This window comes from Saccostrea echinata, unplaced genomic scaffold (genome assembly GCF_033153115.1).
Source record: "Saccostrea echinata isolate AGI-Se365-2 ecotype Australia unplaced genomic scaffold, CSIRO_AGI_Sech_v1 ptg000006l, whole genome shotgun sequence".
Classification (NCBI taxonomy): Eukaryota; Metazoa; Mollusca; class Bivalvia; order Ostreida; family Ostreidae; genus Saccostrea; species Saccostrea echinata.
Genome location: NW_026889755.1, coordinates 10,680,907 through 10,705,187, shown reverse-complemented (window position 1 = coordinate 10,705,187; position 24,281 = coordinate 10,680,907). Strand labels below are relative to the sequence as shown.

Below are 24,281 nucleotides of genomic sequence, written 5' to 3'. Positions count from 1 at the left end.
AGAAATGTCTAAAGTGATTTATAAATGTCACTACTGCTAGGAGCTCCTTCCTGGTCACACAGTACCTTCTCTCAGACTTACTAAGAACTTTGCTGGCATAGGCGACTACCCTTTCCTGTCCATTCTGGATCTGAGACAAGGCTGCGCCGATCACATTTTGACTTGCATCGGTATCCAAGATAAATGGTTTACCGAAATCTGGATGAGTAAGGATTGGTGCAGTGGTTATCTTAGTTTTTAGAACATCAAATGCTATTTGACATTCTTCTGACCATTTGAAGACAACTGATGCTTCTGTCAGTTTATGAAGCGGTCGAGCTATATCAGCAAAGTTTGCAATGAATTTCCTGTAATAACTACAGAGGCCAAGGAAGGACCGAACTTGCGTCTTGTTTACTGGCTCTGGAGTAGTAAGGGTAGTAGTCTGGGTTCTCTTTGGGGTCAATGACGTCATAATGACGTCACAGCCCATCCCATAAAACCGTCTGGGGTCACCCAACCTATAAAGCCGTCTGGGGTCACCCATCTCATAAAGCCGTCTGGGGTCACCCATCCCATAAAGCTGTCCGGGGTCACCCATCCCATAAAGCTGTCTGGGGTCACCCATCCCATAAAGCCATCTGGGGTCACCCATTTGTTTCCAAGATCTATATCACTGGATTTTCCTCTGTGGGATTGTCTCAGACACACCCTAATCCTGAATGTTATATAAAATCCACGTTTCATTTAAAGTTTAATTCTGCAAAGAGAACACACTCTGATTGATCAAGATGTGTACCTGTTATCTGTATTGGTAAGTGTACTTTGCTTCATTCCTTTTACTCCATTAATTCATGTTACCAAATGATTCCCCTTTTTTTTGTTTTGTTTTGTTTTTTTTTTTACATTTTTCAAGAAATACACTTCCATTTCATTTTTCATTACTCATTTTATTAATGTGATTGATAATACTTTAATGTTCATTACATATATCCCAATAAAAGAACAAAAAAAATCATTAAGACTCTACAACAAACCAACATTACATAGATTTCTAAATCGTTTACTCGAAAGTAGCTTCACTTTTTAAACATTTGAAAATATTTTCGAACATTTCAAACAATCCTGAATATAATGCACCAGTATGGAAGTCTGTAATAAGTCCACGCGAACGGAATCGGTGAGCTCACAAAGGGCGTTCAGTTCTCCCTTCAGAGGATACTTCCCTAAGGTTTGATTGGAAGTAGAGGTTCCAGGTAGGACTGCTGGTGGTGGTACTGTTGTATTTGTATTAGGTGTTGCGGTATAGCCAGGTGCCGGAAGGTTCAAACATTTCAAATAATCATGGATATGATTCGCAAGCATGGAAGTCTGTATCAAATCCTTGCGAACGGAATCAGTGAGCTCACGAAGGGCGTTCAGTTCTCCCTTCAAGGGATACTCCCCTAAGGTTTGATTGGAAGTAGAGGTTCCAGGTAGAACTGCTGCTGGTGGTACTGTTGTATTTGTATTGGGTTTTAAAATATGGTCAGGAGCCGGAAGGTTGAAGACCGAATTAAATTCCAGTGGTGTAGGTGGAAATTGAAAAGAACATGTCGATATGTTGATTGGTGATGCGGAGTTGGAAGTCGATGCAGGGCTTGATGTAATGCTTATCGGCGAAGTGGGGCTATTTCCCAATGTTCTACGTTCTAGTGCTTCATATTTAGTAAAGTTGTCTTTCCTGTAATGAACAAACACACAGAAAAAAATAATGTGAAAACACGTAAAAAACAGAAGATATTTTTGATATTGTTTTTGTATTCGGTACCCGTGATCATTTTTCAAAGTGTACGAAAAGTAACCTATGCTGATGCACAAGTGTAATTCTTAACTATCTAAAAAATATATCAGCATTTCAAATCTTCATTTAGGTATTTGTTAAACATGCATAAAAAGTGAACATATCAGTTTTAAGATTTCTCACCTAAATTTCTTCAATATTTCATCCTCTTCGTCAGCTTGTTGCTGGAATGGGATAGCTTTGCTCATTTTCCTGGGGAAAATAATAACATTATGAAGGAGACAGAAAGATGCGGGTTATCAAAAATTTGCACATTATAACTGACATATAATATTAAAAAAAAATCTACCTCTTTGTCAGAATAAGCGAGTCTTCAGTCTCGCTGAGTTTTCTTTTCAAACCAGTTGGAACCTCTTTTTCTATGTGGGGGTCATCAGGAGAATTGCTGTGTTTATCAAGTTTTTTTCGCATAAATATTTTAATATAACATAACAATTTTTCACATAAATATTTTAATTTAACATTTATTTTTTTTTTTATAAAACTGTAAGAAAATCAAAAATTAGTTTACCCTGACTCAAAGACCGAATCAAATGATTCTTCTGCAATTTTACTCCATTCTTCCTCAAAATCCCGAAAAGATGTCGAGGGGGAAGAGGTACATGTGTTAGATTCCCTAAAAAAGAAAGAATTTTATATAACAGTCACAGAAAGATAACTCGAAAATTTACACATTCAAACACTGTGCACTGCAAAATTTACAAGAGCATGACATAACTTGAAAATAATTGAACCATTATTTTTAAAATGGGGTATTTTAGTGGGAAAAATCTTCATCGAAACAAAACAAAAGAGGTTTTTTTTTTCTTTTTTTAACATTATTCATGAAAGAAATATTGCAAAACATGCGTACACCTTTAAATGAAAACTATAATTTCAGAATGTTTAATATATATGAAACAAAGAAAAAGAAGCTTTTAATTAGATTTATAGCTCTTTCAAGATTGTTGCACAAAACATTTCAAGTTTTGAAAAATTAATGAAAAGATAATTGACCAGAACAATTATGTAACATATATATACTCTACATATTTTCATAAGTAATATGTTCATAAAAGTAAATTATTCTCAAGATGTTTTTTTTTTCTTAACTTCATGTCATTAACATCCCCAATAAGTTAAATAGTTACTTTTTTTTGTAAACTACAACAATTTGTTCAGGCTAAATCAAACGAAACAAAAAAAAAAACAAAAAAACAAAAACAACGAAATAAAAAAAAAATACATCTGAACGAAAAAATGCTTAAAAAATGTAATTTTCCCCCAAGGGTAATTGGTTTATCTTTAGTATTATTTTAAATATAGCAAATATGAAATGTGAATTTTTTAAATAATGACTTACTGATTATTGAAGAATTCTTTAGCCATACTTGCAATCTTCAGAATATAAGGCGAACGGGGTATCCCAAAGTAATTGTGTCTCGGCGCACGGGTTTAAGCTCAACAACAAGTTATGCTAAATGTATCCCCCTTTTTATACCCGAAGGTAGCCTAACAGATATGTTTAAAAAAGATGTGGGAGTTCGAAAAAGGCTTGGGTGTGAACATTTATCAGTGGGGCTATTGCCCTTTTAAAAATTCCGCGACCATACTCTACACTTGCGCTTAAAGTATTTCCGGAACGAAATGTGATAACATGGTTATGATGATGAAATACTCATAGAAGATTCTAGTATATTTGAAACGCGCCGTTTTTTTTTTATTTATTCATTTATTTTACTTATTTTTTATTCTATACCGGTACTTAAAATTAAAAAAAAAAATATTATACAGTAAAAATTATACACGATAAGATGGGTACTCGTAACTTATCAGAATATCTTACTTATCTAAAATGGGTTGAATATTTTTTCTGGTAGAACGTAAATATATATATACATGTAATAAGCTGAACAGTAGGTGAATGTATTCACATAGTATTAAACAATGACCAGTCTGAATCTGTTTGTATTTTGTGTTTTGTATTAGTATATAGTTGTGTAGTAAAGCATTTCCGAAGTCTGGTACGTTGTCCTTTAGTGACAACTTCTGGGTCTTGAACGAAATTGGGGAGTGGGGGATAAGTCCTAGTATTTGTGTCTAGGTGTCAAGTGTTATAATTTTTACACTTTTTGGGTCAGATACACTGACCGATCAATTTATCTAGGTCACGATGATCATTTCTGTCTGTGATTTTAAACACTCCTTTCAAAACAATATATTACATTATAATACATATATGACCACACAATTATTCCGGATATGATTTTTTTTTCAATTGAAGTTATACAATAATCTAGAAACAAACCAAAAAAAAAAAAAAATTAAAATAAATAAATTGAAAAAAAAATAATCAAACAGACATCATGGTCATTATGATATTCACACTATCGAGAGGTCATTTACATGAAGATTAGCCCATAGAATGTTTCGTGAGTAGGTTACTGAACTACTACGGGTGTTTGTTGTCTAGGAATGTCAGTCCATTCACATAACCTGATTTGACCTTTAAATTATACTAGAAACCTTTCGGTGTCGATCGGTTATCAATGACCTACAATTGGACATTATGATCTTGCGCATCCATATGTACGTGTATCTGGAAGAGTTTAACTAAACCTGAAATAAATTGCCATCTGAAGAGAACAATGTATTGCATTATCATATTCGTGTATCTTTCGTTAAGAGCTATGAAGCCCTTATGTTGATATTCAATCCTATCTATCATCATCATTTTGAATCTATGCTGGTTTGCGTTGTACAATATTAACACGCACAGAGAGAGAGAGAGAGAGAGAGAGAGAGAGAGAGAGAGATTGTTTTAAAATTAAAAAAAAATGAAAATAAAATAAACAATTAAAGAAGAAGAAAAAAAAGGTGCTAATTAAATGTTTGTAGAGTCTGGGTGAATTAACGTAGATTCATTCCATCACATCCTTGCGCATTACGGGTGGTCATGTGACACGGTTTGCGCGCGAGACAATTTAGTTGAGGTAGACATATTTGTATGTAAGGATGTGGAAAAAGATGGAGATGGGGACACTAATGCAGTGCCTAATTCTTTCTGTCACATTTATGCAAATTGCAAATGCGGCCGTCCTAAGATGCGGAATTTGTCTTAATTCAGACGGTGTTGCCGATTGCCGGCAGGTTTTTGAATCATGCATTCGGATAGTCGGAAACGATGAACCCCTCCGTGAAATCTTGGTTTTACGATGTGACCAACGTGTAATGGGGACACCAGATATGAAGTTTTTAAAGAGCGTCGATGGGAAGCGTTGCTATAGTAAGTTCTGACTTTTTTTTGGTCTTAATATAATCATACGAGTATATATATATATATATATATATATATATATATATATATATCTATACTTATAAATTAATAAATTTTGCAAATAAACTCCGAAATGGGTGCACCAGAGTTCTTACTTACTCCTCTAACAATACGCTAGGTACAAGCTGATGTCCGTAAACTATATTTAGATTTCACTCGCATAGTAAATATCGTACATTAAATTAAAAGTCTACTTTCATTTTCTATAAACAGCCATGAAATAGCTAAAACGTGAGTATGGTGGCGTTTCCGGTTGGCGGATCTAAGTTACTGGCAATTTTTAATGAAACTGACAACAAGCAATCGTTTATTTATTACAGAAAACGTCATCATTGAATTATTCAATCAAAACTTGATTTAAATTATATAAAAGAAATAAGTTGTGATAACCGATTAAAAAGGGAAATGTGCAAAATATTTTCGTCATTCACCGATCTTTATATTGACGGAAGCTTCTAGAACATCATATAGCATCGAGCCCGATGTTAAGAAAAAAACGAGGCGATTATAGCTACATGACCATAAAAAAAGCTTTTGTGTAAATGGTCATAATTGAAATAATGGTAAATCACTGATAACACTATAAGTTGTGAATATAATTATATATCGAAAGACTATTACATATATGTATGTAGTAGGTTTTCCTAATACATTTATCAGTAAAATTTGTACATATTCCTTACTGAGAGCATCGTGGCAACGAACCCGAAGTACAATTTGTACTTCGTAATAAACTTGCTTACATGAAAAGAGAAAATTAATGAATAAGGTATTGTTCAAATACAATTAAAGATGTAAGATTTTGCGCATTAATCAATGCACAGTTAATTTCTGAATACAGTCTCTTTTATAGCTGCAATAATGTAGCCCTCTCCTTTTTTGAGGGGGGGGGGGGGCAGAGAGAAAAGCCAGAAAATATCTGATCAAAAACAAAACAAAAAAACAAAAAAAAAAAATCGGAGAGGGCTACATTATTGCAGCATAGTCTTTTGTATCAAATACTCAGCCTATTCATAGGGAGCTAAAAGCTAATTTTTACACAGATACTTGGTTCTTGGTTTATAAATATGTATGTACATGTAGGTAAAAAAGTAAAGTACATTTTTACATATCAATAAGGTACAAACATATTTACAAACCAAGACCCAAGTACCTGTGAATTTTTACCCCCCCCCCCCCAATCAATTTATTAGTAAAATGTGCATATTCGTTGCTTTTATCCTTGACGGAAATAAAATAATTAAGAGCATCAGAAGTACAATATCCATAACATAGTATAACAGGTTTCACAATAAACGTCAATTAATGAAATTGCTATTTTTCAAGTTAAAAAAAAAATTAAACAAAACAAACACAAAAAACGGGGGGTGGGGGTGGGGTGGGTGCGGGTGGATAGGTAAATCTTCTTCATGCAGGATTTGAACAAAGTATTTGTTCCTGCTATAAGCCTGTAAGCTGTCAGTAGAGAACTACAATATATTTTCTGTTGGTAGTGGTATAAATTCAATTCCCCGCGCTTGCGCGGGATTTCATCTAGTATATATGTATATATATGATATATGCGATATCATTTTCCAGCCATCTTTAATTATGTAGACTATAGGAATTCTTGTCAAGAGCCCCATTAACGTTATCTTCATTTTTTCTATTTTTTTTTAAATCCCCAACTAAAGCATAGATCCTCCACTAGCCTAGAAGAAGAAGTGACGTACAAACCACTGACACCGAATCTATTTTTAGTTAAAGGAATCCTTCACAGGGTTTACCTGTGATCGGAACACCTCTGGATTTACCATTTTCACACTTTTTTTTGTCACGATCGATGATAACTCAGAATGTTAAACTAAAAGTTTAGGGAAACTCGGACTCGTGGAGATATGATAGAATCTACGAACTCTTGGTGAGGGTTTTCTCCCGAGACATAATTCAAACTTCCCGGATTTTTCTTAATGTATTAAGTCAAGTGCTGTCTATTGTAATGTACAGCTGATGTAGGGATTTTCTTCGTGTTTCACCACATTGCATTATAATACACAGTGTTACAACTCTTTATATTATATCTAGCAGATGTTTGAATTAAAACCTATAAAGTACTAAAATCATTTTAGAAAAAATTAAGCTTCAAATATCTTTTTAAAAATTGTAGAGTCCCCTGCTGCTGTAACCGTACCCCATGAAGCTGAAGTTACTGTTGCTGTAACCAAACCCCATGAAGTTGAGGTTACTTCTGCTGTAACCGTACATTTTCTTGAGTGTATGTTTGGAAATTTTTTTTTCTTATAGAATTTGTACATTTTCTGGAGGATATGTATGTGGCTTTTTTTCCCCATTGAATTTGTACAAAATGTACATGTTAATGATGATGCGGGTTATGAGTATGAAAGATTCAATAAGAAGTTGTCCCGTGGGTTCAAGAACAAGGAGTAAAAGAAAACTAATCTATGAAACGAGTTTGTAAAAAAACTAATTTTTGCATTTTTTTTTTAATTTGTACATTTTCTTGAAGGAGAACAAGGAGTACAAGAAAATGTAATGAGTTTGTAAAAATCTAATTTTACTCAATGCAGACTTTTTTATTCATGAGGATAAGTTTGGCATTTTTTTTTTGAATTTGTACATTTTCTCGAGGGAGAACAAGGTGTAAAAGAAAACTAAGCTATGTAATGAACTTGTAAAAAACTTATTTTTGTTATCAGTTTACATCTTCTAAATACAGACTTTTTTTTTTGCGAGGATATGTTTGGCATTTTCTTTCCATATTGAATTTGTAAATTTTCTTGAGAGTATGTTTGGTATTTTTTCTTATTGAATTTGTACATTTTCTTGAGTGTATGTTTGGAAATTTTTTTTTTTCTTATAGAATTTGTACATTTTCTGGAGGATATGTATGTGGCTTTTTTTCCCCATTGAATTTGTACAAAATGTACTATGAAAGATTCAATAAGAAGTTGTTAGTATTACTCATTAGAACACTATTTTAAATTTTTTTTTGTAGTGAGAGGTTGAGTGCAGACTTTTAATGTATAATCCCTTATTGAATTTTTTTCTTGTGTTTTAATATAGTTAATTTTTTTTTGTTCATTAATGAAAAGTTTTTTTGATGCTTAATACATTTGCTAGAATAGCAGAACTGTTGGAATGATTTTTTCATCTATATTGATGGTTTTTGTCTTCTTCATTCCCATAATAATTTTACATGGTTGTGATATAATTTTACAGAAATACTCAAGTATAGTATTTCATTGGATGTGATTATACTATGTGTCAGTTTTTCCCCTTGAAATGATCATTCATTTTATTTTTTTTTTAAAGTGATTTTATTTTGTAGATTAAAATTTGATGAAAATACCTCATGTTTTAACAAATATACTAGAGAGATATAGTATTATGTTGAAGGTTACTTTTATCTAGTCATTAATAAAAAAAAATCTTTAAAAAATTATGATTGTGTGTTTTTTTTTTTAATGCGTGTATCATTGAATATAGCTTTCTGCTACTCCGTCTACAGTTCCAGGCATGATAATTCTCTAGTTGGTAATATACACTCATGTGATGTCAATTATACATGGAATTACAACAGGATCAAAATTAGGTTATCAACATAGGATTCCCAAAACCTAACTAGTTTAACAACTAAAAGATTGGATATATTATTTTAAATGTCAAGTTGATTAATTTGGTGACATGAATCAAATGTTTTAATGGATAATTATAAGTTATAAAATCTATACTGTTTTATTTCATTTATTGAAGACATGGCGGAAAATAGTCTCTTGAACGAAATCCTGAACTCCTTGCATGATGTGGACACAATCAAACTCTTTGCTGCAGCAAATGGTCTAACTGGAGACACTGAGGTCGAAAACCGATTAAAGGAACTTGAATGGAACCAACACATAGATAATTTATGGAATGAGCTTCTCTTTGATCTGGAGCCTATATCCAAGAGACCAAGACAATCTCTAGACAATGACCAGCCATCTACTAGCTTTCAGTCAGGGGGTGGGGGTGAAGAAGAGAAACCGTATTTCATATGGAAAAGAGAAACTCGGACATTTAAAAAAAATCTAGCCCGTGACACCACCTTCAAGGTAAAGTTCAATGACCAGTGGAGAGGGGATAGACTAATAGATATTCATGACAAATTACATGATATGTTCAATGATGTGTTGTCAAGGGCCAGAGGACACGATGCCGATTTGGGGAGGGTGGTACTCAGTCACCCTAATTTAAACAACCCCATTGTCGTGCCCTTACAATCATGGGAAAATCTCAATGCCGATATGGTGATGTCCGAGATCACCAAGGTGCTGAACTCCAACGAAACGATTCCTGTCGACGAACATTTACTCGTTACTGTGGGGTCTATTAATTTGCCAAAGGGTGGGAGTTGGAGTGGAAATAAGTTAGCGGTGACGTCACTCTTTGGACCCAATAATACTTTGAAAAGAAAGAAATCTGTACTGTACGTCGAAAATGACAATAATCTCTGTTTACCCATTGCCATAGGTCTCTGTTTCATGAAAACCTGTAAAAAAGTAGATGCCAAGACTTGGTCTCAATTAACCAGAAACGACTCTGGGGTCAGGATGGATCACGTGATTGAACATGGAACTGTTCCCAAACACTTTTATGGAAATTTACTTAAAAAATCGCGCAGGAAATACCAAACAGAAATTGCTGCATGGCTTTGTGAAAAAGCTGGAGTGCCTGTCGACAGATATCTAGGATTGAATGATATTGAACCTTTCGAAACCCTACTTGATGTGAATATCAATGTAGTGTCGTCCCGTGTGGGTAACAAATTTGTTCGAGTTTCGAAAGAGGATACGGAAAAAACTTCTCTTTACTTGTATCACGTGGAGACAGAAAACGAGCAGCACTGGCATGGCATTGGAAATATACAGGGGTTCTTCAATGCCACTTATTTTTGTCATAAGTGTTTGAAACCTTATAAAAACAAAAATGGACACACTTGCGCGATTTCTTGCGACGTGTGTCTACACAATGATTGTTCTGAAACGGAAATGCAGATAGGATGCCGATCTTGCGGTCGTGTCTGTCGTTCACTCGCCTGCTTTGAAAGACACAGAGTCGGAAAAATGTTGCGGAAAGATAAATTACCACCTTCTTGTGAATTATGGCATCAGTGTAGGAAATGTCGCGTTAAATTGTCGACTGCTAAACGTAATCCTAAGTTACACGCATGTGGCGAGTGGCAATGTTCCAGCTGTTCCGAATATCACGTAGGAGAACACCTCTGTTATCAAAAGTCCTCTCAGTCTGATCCAGAGGAAAGACAGAAGAAAAAGTTCATTTTCTACGACTTTGAGACGCGCCAAGACGATCTTTTCCAATGTGATCAAGGCTATACTCCCTCTTCCATCAGATGTCGAGAATGTACCAAAAAAGACCGACAGTGTGCAAGCTGTAGACAGTGTCAAAATTGTAACGATCCGTCTTGTGGACTACAGCAACACAAAGTTAATTTTGCGGTGTTACAAACGTCCTGCCATGCTTGTGAAAAGGAAGAATTGAACAAAGATTCTACGTGTAAGGAGTGTGGCGCACGTTGTCACAAGTGTGCTAAAATGAAAAAATCTAAATTCGTGGGCCCACCTTGTCCAATCACGTGTGGTCATCGGGAACAGATCTTTCAAGGTGAAAGGACCGCAGAAGAGTTTTGTGCCTACGTGACTCAACCACAAATCAAGAACACGATTTTAATTGCCCACAATGCCAAAAGTTTTGACTTGTATCCTATTTTAGAGGTTCTCATTGATCGACATTCGATTCGTCCCGATAAAATCATTTACAACGGCTCTAAAATCATGTACATGCACATCGCAAACAAATTGAATCTCACGTTTTTATATTCATTAAATTTCCTTCCCATGAAATTGGCAAAGATCCCTGAAGCTTTTGGCTTGGAGGAACTCAGTAAAGGATTCTTCCCGCATTTTTTTAATACAAAAGAGAATCAAAAGTACGTGGGTCCTTATCCAGCTCTAGATTTCTACGGGTACAATTTCATGTCGTCGGGAGAGAGAAAGAAGTTGGTCACGTGGCACTCAAGTAAGAATTGCGAAGTATTTAACTTTCAAGATGAGATGTTGAAGTATTGCCGTTCGGATGTCGACATCTTGAGAAGGGGATGCTTAGCGTTTCGGAATACCGTCTTGCAAGTCACAACAATAGAAAATTCACACATTAAACCTGATGGCACTATTTCAAAGACTACTATCGATGGTGTAGACCCATTTGACTATGTAACGATTGCCAGTGTGTGCATGGGCATCTACAAAACTTTATTTCTGAAGCACAACATAGAGGTTGAAATCACGAGAGACCAAACGTCCACTTGGCACACATTGGACGATTTTGAGGGTGTAACAGGGGTATGGCTTGATAACAAATGGATGGCCCTCGGTGATCTTGAAAAGGAGGATGGTATGGAAGTGGGGAAACGACGATTAAAAAGTCCCATAGCCGTCGTACCTTCTCAGGGTTACGTTAGCAAAGAAAATTACAGTAAAATTTCCATTCAGTGGTTGGAATGGCTGATGTACCGAAGTCGACAACTTGGAGCACCCATACATATCCAACACGCTCTCAATGGCGGAGAACACCACGTACCAGGCACCAATTACCGATGCGACGGCTTTGTCCAGACTCCTAACGGGAAAGGCACCATATATGAATTCTATGGTAAGAGATCATTGGCTGTCTTACGAAACTTAAGTATCGAATTTGCCCCTCCCTTTCCCCTAACAAAGGGGAGGGGGCGGCGGCGGCGAACGTTGTGTTGAAAACATAACTTAAATCTTGCTCTTTTTTTTTTTTACAGGTTGTGTGTACCATGAATGTCCGGATTGCTTCCAGCAGGATCGCACTGATGTTAAACACCCCGCGACAAAGCAGACTTTAGACGAACTCTTCAAGATGACTAAAAAGCGTGAACGAGAACTCAAAGAGATTGGATACAACCTGATAGTCGTATGGGAGCACCAATTTCGCTACCAACTAGAAAAAAAACACGGATTTACAACAGTTCATCAACACATTAGATTTACAAGACAGACTTGATCCCCGTGACAGTTTCTTTGGCGGTCGTACTAATGCGGTTAAACTCCACTATAAAGCGAAAGAGGATGAGAAAATTCAATATTATGACTTCACCAGTCTCTATCCTTGGACAAATAAATATTGTCGTTATCCCGTGGGTCATCCGACCATTATCACGAATGATTTTCGGGATATGTCCGATTATTTTGGTCTTGCAAAGATCAAAGTCTTACCACCCAGAAAGTTGTACCACCCTGTGCTTCCCTACCGCTCCCAAGGAAAACTGAAATTTCCATTGTGCCGAACGTGTGCAGACACTGAAAATCAGCACGCCTGTACTTGTTCTGTAGAGGAAAGAGCCATCACGGGCACCTGGTGCACCCCTGAAATCCAAATGGCAGTAAGAAAAGGGTACAGAGTTCTAAAAATTTATGAGGTCTATCATTTCGAGCAGTCATCTCAATACGATCCTACGTTAAGTGAGGGGGGTTTGTTTGCCAAGTATGTTAATACGTTTCTTAAGATTAAACAAGAAGCATCGGGGTTTCCACCCAACTGTGAGAGCGAGGAGTCGAAACAAGTATACATTAAAGAATATAAAGAAAATGAGGGCATTGATTTAGAGTATGACAAAATTCAGAAAAACCCAGGTTTGCGCTGTTTAGCCAAACTTTGTCTCAACAGTTTTTGGGGGAAATTTGGCCAGAGATTAAGTATGAGACAAAATATGTTCATTCACGAGTCTGAATCTGCCAAGTTTTTTCAGATCCTCTCCGATCCTACTAAGGTTCCTCATAATTTTCATATTGTTTCCAGAGACACTCTTCAATTTGAATGGAGTAACCATCCCTTGTTCATGCCCTCTGATTGCAAAACAAACATATTTTTGGCTAGTTTCACTACCTCACATGCGCGTTTGCGCTTATTTAGTGTGTTAGATCGTTTGGGGGAGAACGTATTGTACTTTGATACAGATAGTGTTATTTTCAAAACCAACAAGTCCGACGACTTGCATTATCTGCCTATTGGAAATTATTTAGGGGAACTGACTAACGAAATATCACCAGAAGATGGTCATATTGTGGAATTCGTGTCGGGGGGCCCCAAAAATTATGCATATCGCACACTCTCGGGTAGGGAAGAATGTAAAGTCCGTGGATTTACATTAAACTGGTCAAACTCTAAAATGATCAATTTTGAAGCTATCAAATCATTAATTTGTACAGCACAAGATAAGCAAATTGAGATTACTAACCCTTTTAAAATATCCAGAGATTGTCGAAAAAGAAAATTGTTAAACCGTGTTGAAACTAAACGATATCAAATAGTCTACACCAAGAGGAGAATTTTACCCAATTTTGATACGCTGCCATTTGGATTTTGTTAAAGCCATGGAAAAACAAACAAACATGTGTATAGTCATTTATTTCGATATTTGTATGAATTATCATGTACAACAATATTTATTGCAATATGTACAATAAATTCTTTTAAAACAAAATCTTTTTTTTTCACATCAACAATCAGTACGTAAGCCATGGAATGTGTTTCTTGCGTCGTTTAATGGACACACCAGGAGGTTTTCCAACTGTTTGAGTTCTACTGATGTAACCATTCCCAGACTGTGAGGTTTCATTGATTGATTCACTCATCGTTGTGTCGGTTAAAGTCTTTTCAGACAGCTGTTTCTCATCCTTGTCGTCATTCACGGTGTCTGGTTCAACATGCTCTTCTTTATCCTCGATTTTGTTAAGGAGATGCTCGTATTTTACTTTAGGCACTAGTATCATTTCTTTCGCCATTTTTGTCGATATGCTGAAAAATAGGTTTTAGTAACAGTGATACTAATGGTAGATGTTTCAATAAAATCTCACGTTTCTGTCTCGTACTGACTTCTCTTGATCCAAGTGATCGAATGTACGATTGGTAAGGTTTCAGCTGATTTATATACTTTCTCGTCAAAGGATAAGTCCCCGTGTAAATATTCAGGGCTATTTCACTGATCGCATCGTATTGCTCACTTGTCAAAGACTTAACAATCAATTTCTGTTGAGCGCTGTTTGCACTTACCAGAAAATGTATAAATGCTCTCTGCTTCCGTATTCTCCGATTCATTTTTGCAATATGAATAAATTATGATCAAGTACATGTATTTATAGGGGCTGATAAATAACCATGTCCTCTCCAGGCAAGATGTGAGATCGAAGTTGGTATTCTTTGTTCTGGGTAGGTTCTAAACACACATGCAAATAGCCAAAATTTGCACGTGTTGCAGCTTCGTATGCTGCTTTAAAAACGGTACACATCCTGGTAGTATTTGTGATCCAAAGGTAATGATCTGGCGGGAATCACGGTAACTTTTGAATAAAATCACATTTAGACAGTTCAGGGATATGGTTCTGGCATATTTACCAGGAGGGTACAAGTTTTGAGAGAGCATCACAGTGGTAACATTACGGTGATGAGAAGTCACCGTAAAAAGATGTACACAATCTTGCGATTGAGCAACTTGTAGCATAAGATCGTCTAATACCACTATTGTGTGGTTTACACCCTCTGTATACTGCTCTATATCTTCCTTGGAGGGTAATCCTTGATGAAGAATGAGTCTAGGTATGTTTGTCTTCATTTCGTCAAACATGGGTTGATATTCAGAATAAGCATAGATGATTTTATCTACAGAAGTGGAAAACATACCATCTGCATTTTGCAAGAGTCGTTTAGTGAAATGGGTCTTTCCGCTTTGCGTACTACCACAAATCAAAATTGTGGTGGGTGCTGAAAATGGTAGTAAGGATTTTGTTTTCCACCATTCGCTTAGCGTTGCCATGTTTCCCTTTCCTCTACTAATTCTCGAATGATTTGAGATGTAATACTAAACAAATATTTATAAGAAAGTCACCAATGTCGTATATCATGTTTATTGATACAAGAATTCATGTATGAAACTACGTACAAAGTCATCATTTAGTTGAATGCTACTAGAAAATAAAGTATAAACACGTGACAAAGACATTTTAAGATACAATCTAGATATCAAAAATACAAGTACATAAAGCCCACATAAATCTGAATATGAAGGTTGAGTCGTTTACATTTAAAGTTACAGAATTCACTATTCTTATAAATAAAGTTCTCAATCTCTGGATAATTCCCAAGTGGTTTCCCAAGACTATCAAAAAAATCGGCCTCTGAGGAACTGTGTATGATTACAGCGATCCAATGCTCTCCAGGAAATGGCAAAGGTTGCGTATTGATGATGAAGGCACTTGGGTATTGCGTCACGACTTCCGGTAAAGTATTACTGGCATATACTCCTTTTACAAATCGTTTAAGGACAGGATCCTTGTGCACAAAATGGAGGAGCTGTTCTGAATTCATGGTTGAATATAATTGATGTCCCGGGACTTGTCCACTTCTAGTAGTGAGGAGAAGGTGGCGAGCACCAAAACGTTGGCAGCTTTTGCTGTTGCTTGTTTGAACTTTAGTTCGAGTCTGGTGTTTCCTCTTCGAATGAGGTTTAAATATTCTTCACCAAAACCACAGGGATCTATGGTAAAGACGAACAGAGAATATCCACTTCCAAAATTGTCTCGAGTAATTATTAGACCGGCGTCTTGATTCCATTTTCCAGAGGCCTCAAACAGTCGAGCATATGCTGATGAATAATGCCTTGTCGTGAAATCGGTTTTTAAAGGTCTTCCTGGGACGCTTTCTCCGTTTACGTATATCCCTACATCCGTTACACCAAAATGCTCGAAATTGAAATGATTGGTTGTGTAATCCCCGTTTACAGCTTTCTGATCCACCAAACCAACAACGATGCGGTCGGGTACAGCCTGAGGAAAAATGTTGTCCCAGTAAAATTCAGTAGATCCTTTAGGAATGGTGTTCGTTTTCAATTCATTTCTTGAGATGGTGTATTTTACAGGGGTAGATTCTATCTGCTTGCTGTGGTTCAATAGAACTCCAGGATCTACTCGCACTTTGGCCACTTTGTACACGACATCTAGTAATTCCAGTTTGTAAGTCGGGCTGCTCTGTGCCGACATCATTACGAAAGGTGCACTAGATCTAAAAAGCTTGATGTAGATATCTACGCCATTGATCAGGTATTTGTCGATGTCGAAAATGTCTTCCATCAGGTTACCCTCCAGTTCAAATACTTTACTTTGCTGTGTAAAGCCGTATCGCATGACTAGTCCAGCATTGCCACCATTGTAGGCATTCGCGTCACTCAAATTTCCTTCATCCTTAAAAAACAACTGGGACTGCTTTTGGGAGGATAATTCCTCTTTTCCACCAAACAAGACTGTTTTCAGGTATGCCTTCCAAGGATAATTATTCGTATTAAAGGAAACCAACTTGTTATTTAAGTAGACATCCATCTGAGAAAACATGCTTTGCAATGGGAGATTCACAATTCCAGTCTTCTCATTGGCCGCTAATGACGAACCATCCGCTTTTAAAATCCTGGCTTTTACATACAATCGGCTTCTTTTTAAATCGATATATTCCGCCCCCGATCCAGATACGACTATTTCTATGGGAGTATCTGACACTCCAATACTGGAAATCGGTCTGGCCTCAGTAAAATACACTTTTTCGACTGCTACCTGATTAGTGGGTGACGCAAAGAGAGAAAGTTCCATTGGCTGGGCTATGTCTTTATTATCACTGCTTAAGAAGGCCATTTTTACTGCTTAAAAACGTTCTTGTAACTATCGATCTTAAAGAGTTTTTTCGACTTTTGTGATGCCTTTTTTCCTCCAGATATATGTCGCTTTTTAGGTCTTCCGTTCGTTTTCTTTTTCGAGACTGGTTTTTTCTTCCCAAGATTGAATTTCTTGCTCTCCCTCCACTTGTGCGATGTTGACGTCTTCAATTTTTTAGTAGGAATGACAGAGGAGTGTTTTGATGGTCTTTTTATACCTTTGGTCACCTTGACAAAGGGAACACCTTCTTTTACGTCTTTCACATGTTCCGATTTGGCTCTCTCTTCCACGGCTGCCACCGGTGTCACTTGAGGGGTAGGGTTAACGGATTCTAACTGTGAATGAGGTCTAATCGGAATAACATAAGATTTTCGTTTTCTCATACCCCTTCCAATTTGTTTGGGTTTATATTTGTATGGACTGAACTTTTTCTCTGCCATGTTTTTATAAAAAGCTTCCCAGATTTTAGGGTCACTGATGTACGTCTGACTATTCATTATAAAACGTAAGGGAATTTCTTAAAGTGAAGTGTAGCGCTCACCGGTCCGTCTAAGAATGAGACTAAGTTGCCTGCTCTGTCCGTTATATATATACAGATCTGTTGTAATTGACCAATCTTTACGGGAAGATAATAAGGTAACGTGTAGATGATGTTGTTCTCCTGCTTTTCTCCAAGAAAAACTCGTCGTAAGAGGGGTACGTCCTTGCCACCAACAATGGTTTCCTCGCATATGTCACAGCATATGTACACCTCAGGGGTTTTCTTGGCTGGATCCCAACTCTCTGTAGTAAATTCTGTTAAAGCAACTGTCCAGTATCCATCCAATTGAATTTGTTTATTCAAGTGAACTCGAAAACAATTGGGTTTATTGTCAAAATATTCGGAGCTGTCTGTAGACCTCAACACCATTCGAAGGCTCATCTTGACTGATGATGATTTGTTAATAAAAACTGTATTTATTTAGTGTTTTCTAGAGAACTTTCGAGAATCCACGAATTGAATTTACTAGGCCATCCGTCCCATTTTACGTACACTTCCTTTTTATTCCCGCGTTTTCTCTTTTTCAACACCTTTTCCACTCTATACAGAATATCTCCCGACTTCATGACTTTTTGAAGTTCCGATTCATAAAAAGTGCCTTCTATTGGATCATCGGCTAAATCCTTTATTTTGTACACAGGTATACCAGCTCTCTTGTAGCGATTAGACACTTTAAAATATTCTTCAGTCCATTTTTGCTGGTAGTCTCTTTGAAATGGATGTTTGAGCTGTGAAATACGTACGTCATCACTTATTTTATACTTAAAAATTGGTTTAGTCCTTTTCTTTTTACTAAACGATTTGATTGTTTTTTCCAATTTGTTTTTCCTCACAGGATTCTTTTTCTTGGTACTGAGATAGGAAATGAGTCTCACCTCATCTGCATTTTCCTTGGTAACAGTAGCAGGTGCTTGTTCTCCAAGAGATCTGTGAGGTCTCTGGTTATAACTAGTCACTAAATCTTGTAAAACATCAACATAACGGTATGTTCTATTTTTCAGAAAATAACTATACATAAGATTTTTCATGGTACGAATAATTCTTTCAGCATAGTTTGCTTTTGTTTCATTCTGGGTGTATATAACATGGACATCCTCCTTTTTTAAAAACGCTTTCACCCAGCGATTTTTAAATTCGCTCCCTTTATCTGTTCTAAGCGTTTGAGGTTTTCGTCCTGTTTGAAAAACTGATTTTAAACCTTCTGTGACGTTTTGATGCTGCTTATTTTTCAGAGGTACTATATATAAAAAGCGGCTGAATATATCTATCAACACTAACAAAAATTTATAACCATCATTCTCGGAAGAAATGTTGCTGACATCGGCTAAATCTCCGTCCCACATAGAGTCAATAGTGTTCACTACAACCTTAGAACGCGGAAGTGACCGCCGGATGGGTTTTAACAAACTGTAGGGATCCTCGTTATTCAAAAATTGTCTAATTCTCATTCTTCCAATCTTATGCTTTCCTTCTCTTTTTACCGCCTGATAAAGTTTCTCAGGACCTGCAAATGCCCCTGGATTTCCAGGAGTATAGTATAGCTTTCTCAAATAGTCTGTGTACTTTGCCATCCTGTACAAAACTGATTAATAATTCTTTTCAGATTTGTATTATATACCAAATCAAACACAACAATTTTTTCAGATGTAAAATTTATTATAAATTAAAAAAAAAAGTTTAATGCATATTCATAAACAAGAATACATATACGTCTCTACATTAATTTCTTATAATAAAATAATTTAAGAGTCCTTTTTTTTCTATTCCATATCACTTTTATTCAGAATTGCTTTCGATTGTCTGTAAGTCACTGACATTACATTCGATGTACACGTCTTCTTCCGGATCATATCCAAAAGGAGTACACTCTAGACAACTTAACATTCCAAGTTGATTTAAATGGGACTCACTGAACGCACACAGTTCTGTATCATTTAATTCCGGAACATATTCTCGTACTTCTTCAACAGCTTGTAGTAATTTGGTCAACTTGTATTTGTTCAAAGACACACCTTTTCTGGTTGGTACAGGTTCTAGTGCATCATCTGGCTTCCAAAAGTGTCTAATGTCTACTGAAGTATACCCCGGGTTAACAGAGACGAAAACACCCCCTCCAATATGCCATTTCATCTCTTCTTCTGCTCCATTGTTTTGCAGATAGTTGGCGATTTCTGGTAGAAGAGCCTCAAATTTCAGCCATCTGCACAATGGGAATGTCACCCCTTTCTTTGCTGCAAAATAACGGCCGTTAGATTCTGTAAAGTGCCGGATGTGAATATTGATATCCCCTTTGAATGGCACGGCTGTAAGGAAAAGATCGTTGAAGTCATCCAGACTGATTCTACACCTCTCTTCTTGTGAGTTTTGTGGCTCTGAGGGAGTACTTTTCGGCTCAGTCTTAATAATTCGTTTTCCTGGCATGCTTACAACCAGAGACCTGGCCATGGCTAACTTCTTTTCGTACTCAGACATGTTATCATCACCGGCCGAGAGAAGCTTGGATAAGTCTGTTTGGTTAGCTTTCATAAGTGCCATTCGAAGACCCTTAAAACCCCTTGGTCCTCTGCGTAGAATGATACTGATTAGCTTTCTGTTGCGATCATAACTGGTCTTTTCGGCTTCAATCTGCTGTCTCATCTCGTCGGTTATAATGTTAGAGGCAAAAAGATGCCCGGCAACGGAAGAGGTCATCATTTTTTTCACCAAAGTTGTATAGTTTGCTTTGATAATATCCTGATGTTTCTGTTCCATCTTTGCTCAAGAGAGAGGGTGATGCTTCTTCTACGATCAATTCAGATATGTTGGAAATTTTTCAATAAACCCGTTTTATAACATTATTGTCACGTGGTTGATTGATTGTAGACTTTTCACAAATAGGAGTGTTTTGTTCTTTAAGTGACTGTAGACAATTTTTGACTGCAGACGCTATTGACCTCAGACGTATTTGACTATAAGGGATTGACCTCAGACGTAATTGACTGTAGACGGGATTGACCTCAGACGCAATTGACTGTAAACATTTTCCCCGGAGAAAATAGTAAATCCTGACTGTAGATTGAATTGACCGTAGACATTTTGATAGTATTAAATTTATTCACTATTTTTTAATGTAGTGAAGAGTTTCTGATATTATATTCATAATGTCTTCCACAGCATCCGCCATTTCTCTCAACACATAAAGCTGAATTCCGTGACGTACTTTATCTTTTTTATGAACAAGCCGGTGTAGACTGTAATCCATTTTTTCTGACTGTTCCCTAAATTCGTCCACTAGATCTTTAAGAATTCTCCAGTCTGAAGCACCCCCTTTCATATTATCTCTTTTCATAATTCTGAATTGTGTTTTAAGAGCAAGTGCGCTTCTGACACATTTCATCAGACGTGTAATGTGCATCAGCAACTCTTCTTCTTTTCGATTGGTTAAAACATTAAAAATCTTTTTACACATTCTGTTCCATTGTAGTTTTGTTCTTCTCAATTGTCTTTCCATTGCTAGACCTTCCATTTTCGGTAAAAGGTATGATGTGGTACTAAAAAAACACCTCCGTTTATATACACGACGGTCTGCGTCACTCCCTTTTTTTTAACATTAATTAAAGTTGACCTCAGACATTTTGATGTTATTTAGTTTTTGAAGTAGGATAGGTGACAGCAATATCTCGACTTGATCAATTCCTCTTTTAAAATGAGCCCTGTCAACAGCATATTGCATCCATATTCCTTTCCGTTCTTCATAAGGAATCGCAATTATATGTACATAATCATTAAATTGAATTTTTTTGGGCATTGATTTCATTTTGTTTCACCAAAGGAGTGTTTGTTCACACACGCACAGAGATTAGAAATGCTAACATTCACACTTACTGCAATTTATTTATACAAATTAATTATGAATATGACGCGATGCCTAAGTCTATGCACTAATCTGTTGTTCACTGGGCGTCCAATCACCCCAAATACTCTTCATGTCGCCACGATCCATCAGGCCATAAGAAAAGCATCGTATGGTTGTAGTAACTTTCATAAAGAGAATCATAATAAGCATCTTTCATGATCTTGTACGGTACACGGTCGGCCATGATAGTTTTCAGGACTTCTGAGAACTCCATTGGTTCCTCCAAAGACTCGTCTTCAATATCACATGCCCGCAAACAAAAGGTTGCCATCTTCAGCGGATCGATTTTTGATTCCTTGGCCAGTTTCACCAGACAATGGTTCTCGTGTACAAATTTCGTTCTCAGAGAATATTGCTTTTTACAAAAGTCACAGGACCGGCAATCTCCATTTTCTGCGATATACTTATCAATGAGTTTTTTGACAATTGCTCCGTCCTTTAAAAAGTGTCTAAAGTTTATCTCATCATTGCATAAAATATCCTCACTGCTCTCGTAGTCATCCATTTTCTGGTTTTATAAAGAATGATGATAAAGTTTAGTCTCTTCTCCTTATAAAGATCGCCAGACGGCTTTGGGAGTGGTTGATGACTCCAGGTGACCCTTTATTGATGTTACAATTTATTAAAGTGACTTCAGACGGACTTAATGGTATATGACTTTATTATTGTGTGACCCCAGACGGCTGTTTGATGGGATGGGTGACCCCAAACGGTTTTAAGGGATGGGTGACCCCAGACAGCTTTATGGGATGGGTGACCCCAGACGGCTTTATGGGATGGGTGACCCCAGACGGCTTTATGGGTTGGGTGACCCCAGACGGTTTTATGGGATGGGCTGTGACGTCATTGACCCCAAAGAGACCCCAGACTACTACCCTTACTACTCTCTGGCCATTGTCTCACAGCTTCAACTTTCTCCGGATCTGTCTCGACCCCGTCTTCAGTTATAACATGACCCAAGTATTTGACTTGTTTCGCAAACAACGTACATTTCCTGGCCTTCAGCTTCAACACAGTACATAAAAAGTGCAATCACAAATCAAAAGCTTATTTTAGGTCTTAAAAAGTCTGAAACAAGAAGGGTGAAGTTTGAGAGTTCAGAGAGTGAGGGTGAGGAAGATGAAGAGAAAGTTAACAACGTTAGGGCTATTTACAACACAAAACAAACATCAACACCATACACAGAACAAACAAAAGTGTCAAGACTAGAATCAAGGGTCAAAAGATTAGAAGATGACACAAGAGAAATAAAAACAAACATTCAAGATATCCTAAAAATTTTAAAATCCTCTAGTCAGAAAAACAATTACAGATCAAACAGTAGAGAGAGTGCAAGAGTTAGATCTCCTTCGAGTAGCCCAAGCAGACAAACTTTTTTTAAGTATAATCAAGAAGGTCACTATGCCAGAGACTGTCCTAATCGTAGGAATAGGTCACCATCACCCCAGTCTAAACCTTTAAACTTCAACAGGTTGGAGATGTAGGCCATTCTCCAACCTTTTCAGATACATCAGACAGGCCTCGTCCTAAAGTAAAATTTAAAATACAAGAAATTGAACTTTACAAAGATGATAAATTGAAAAAACACCTTTATGTCCCTTGTACTGTAAACAACAAAACAATTGATGCTGTGATAGATACTGCAGCACAAGTCACTGTTATGAATTATAAACTTTTTGAAACCCTCAAACCCAAACCAACACTGAATAGAGAAATAACTTTAAAAGGGGCAGGTAAACATAATATCATCAAAGCCAAAATAGCAGAAAAGGTTAATGTCATGTTACAGTGCAGAGAACTAATTTTGTTACATAAACCAGCATCAGCATAAGCATTAGTAGCATCAGGATCGAGCTAGCATCAGCATCAGCATTTAAAAAACAGCATTACCAGGATCAGCATCAGCAAGCAAAGGATAAAACCAGCATTGACCTAAATAAAATCAGCATTATCCTACTAGCATCAGAAAATCAATGAGTTTTAATTCAGTAAAAAATTAAAAAAGAAAGAAAGAATATTGGTTAAAGTATTCGCATTATTGATACATAGTGAGATGTTATAATCAAATAATTGTAATAGGCACTTTTATTGCTTTAAACGGCAATGCTGAAATTCATTATCTACTTCCGGTAGCATGATGCTACTTCCGGTAGCATTAACCTAATTATAAAACAGCATCAGGATAAGGATTACTAGCATTAAATCAGCAAGCAAAGGAAGCATTCAAATCAGCAAGCAAAGGAAGCATTCAAATCAGCATCGATTCTATAACAGAATTAGTTTCCTGCACTGTATGCTCGTCTATGCTGTGTTCGATATTTCCAATTTTATCCGTACGCTACTGTTACCATATGTAAACTTATCCGGATATTAAGTTTTGAGAAAATTTAGGTAAATATGGCTTCGCGCCGCATGTTTCTGTAGATCTATTTACACGGCTTGGATGTCCACAAACTGTAAGTTTTTTATTGTTGCATTGTATAATCAATTCAGGTATTGTAAACTCTAAAATGTGCTTTGAGTATTTCATTTCTTGACATTTATTTATAGGTAATAAAGAGTTGTTTATTTGCTGCAAGAGGTCAGCTTATTCTAAAACATGGATTGGTTCACATGATATATTTTCCAAGATGTTACGATAATTACAATAGCACTTACTATTTTGTCTCTAATATTTTATGGAAATTACTTCTTCTATTTGTGCTTCCTAGTGTATGTGAATTTACATTTTTCACTTTTGTATTTAAGTCCTGTCCAAAATTTTCATTTTTTGGCATAACCTAAAACGTGGATTATGCTTTTTGTGTCAATTGTATATTTTTATTGAACCTTATAAGACTGTGCTTGTTCTTTACACATTGTATTTTACTTTGTAGTTTCTTACCCTCTCCGAGGAGGCAATAAAACATCCTAACATAAAAGCAGCT

The 24,281-nt window shown here is 36.4% G+C and overlaps 2 protein-coding genes across 2 annotated transcripts; both read right to left on the bottom strand.

The window, feature by feature from the left end:
* Positions 1-450: 450 nt before the first annotated feature.
* On the bottom strand, positions 451-2,010 carry LOC133180114 (uncharacterized). The gene is made up of 4 exons (XM_061314690.1): positions 1,946-2,010; positions 1,101-1,702; positions 779-785; positions 451-697 (listed from the first exon to the last, which is right to left on the bottom strand). The coding sequence occupies exons 1-4, from the start codon at positions 2,008-2,010 to the stop codon at positions 451-453; spliced, it is 921 nt and encodes a 306-aa protein (XP_061170674.1).
* A 17,225-nt stretch (positions 2,011-19,235) lies between these two features.
* LOC133180521 (uncharacterized) lies at positions 19,236-20,210 on the bottom strand. Its single transcript, XM_061315020.1, has one exon. It carries the CDS (start codon positions 20,208-20,210, stop codon positions 19,236-19,238), a length of 975 nt encoding a protein of 324 aa, XP_061171004.1.
* Between the last annotated feature and the right edge of the window lie 4,071 nt (positions 20,211-24,281).

What these genes read in the sequence shown, in the direction of transcription:
- LOC133180521 (XM_061315020.1), bottom strand. Translation starts at nt 20,210, where the DNA reads ATGGAACAGAAACATCAGGATATTATCAAAGCAAACTATACAACTTTG.
- LOC133180114 (XM_061314690.1), bottom strand. Translation starts at nt 2,010, where the DNA reads ATGAGCAAAGCTATCCCATTCCAGCAACAAGCTGACGAAGAGGATGAA. An exon ending in GAAATATTGAAGAAATTTAG is followed by an intron (nt 1,703 to 1,945) that starts GTGAGAAATCTT and finishes TGTTCATTACAG; the next exon opens with GAAAGACAACTTTACTAAAT.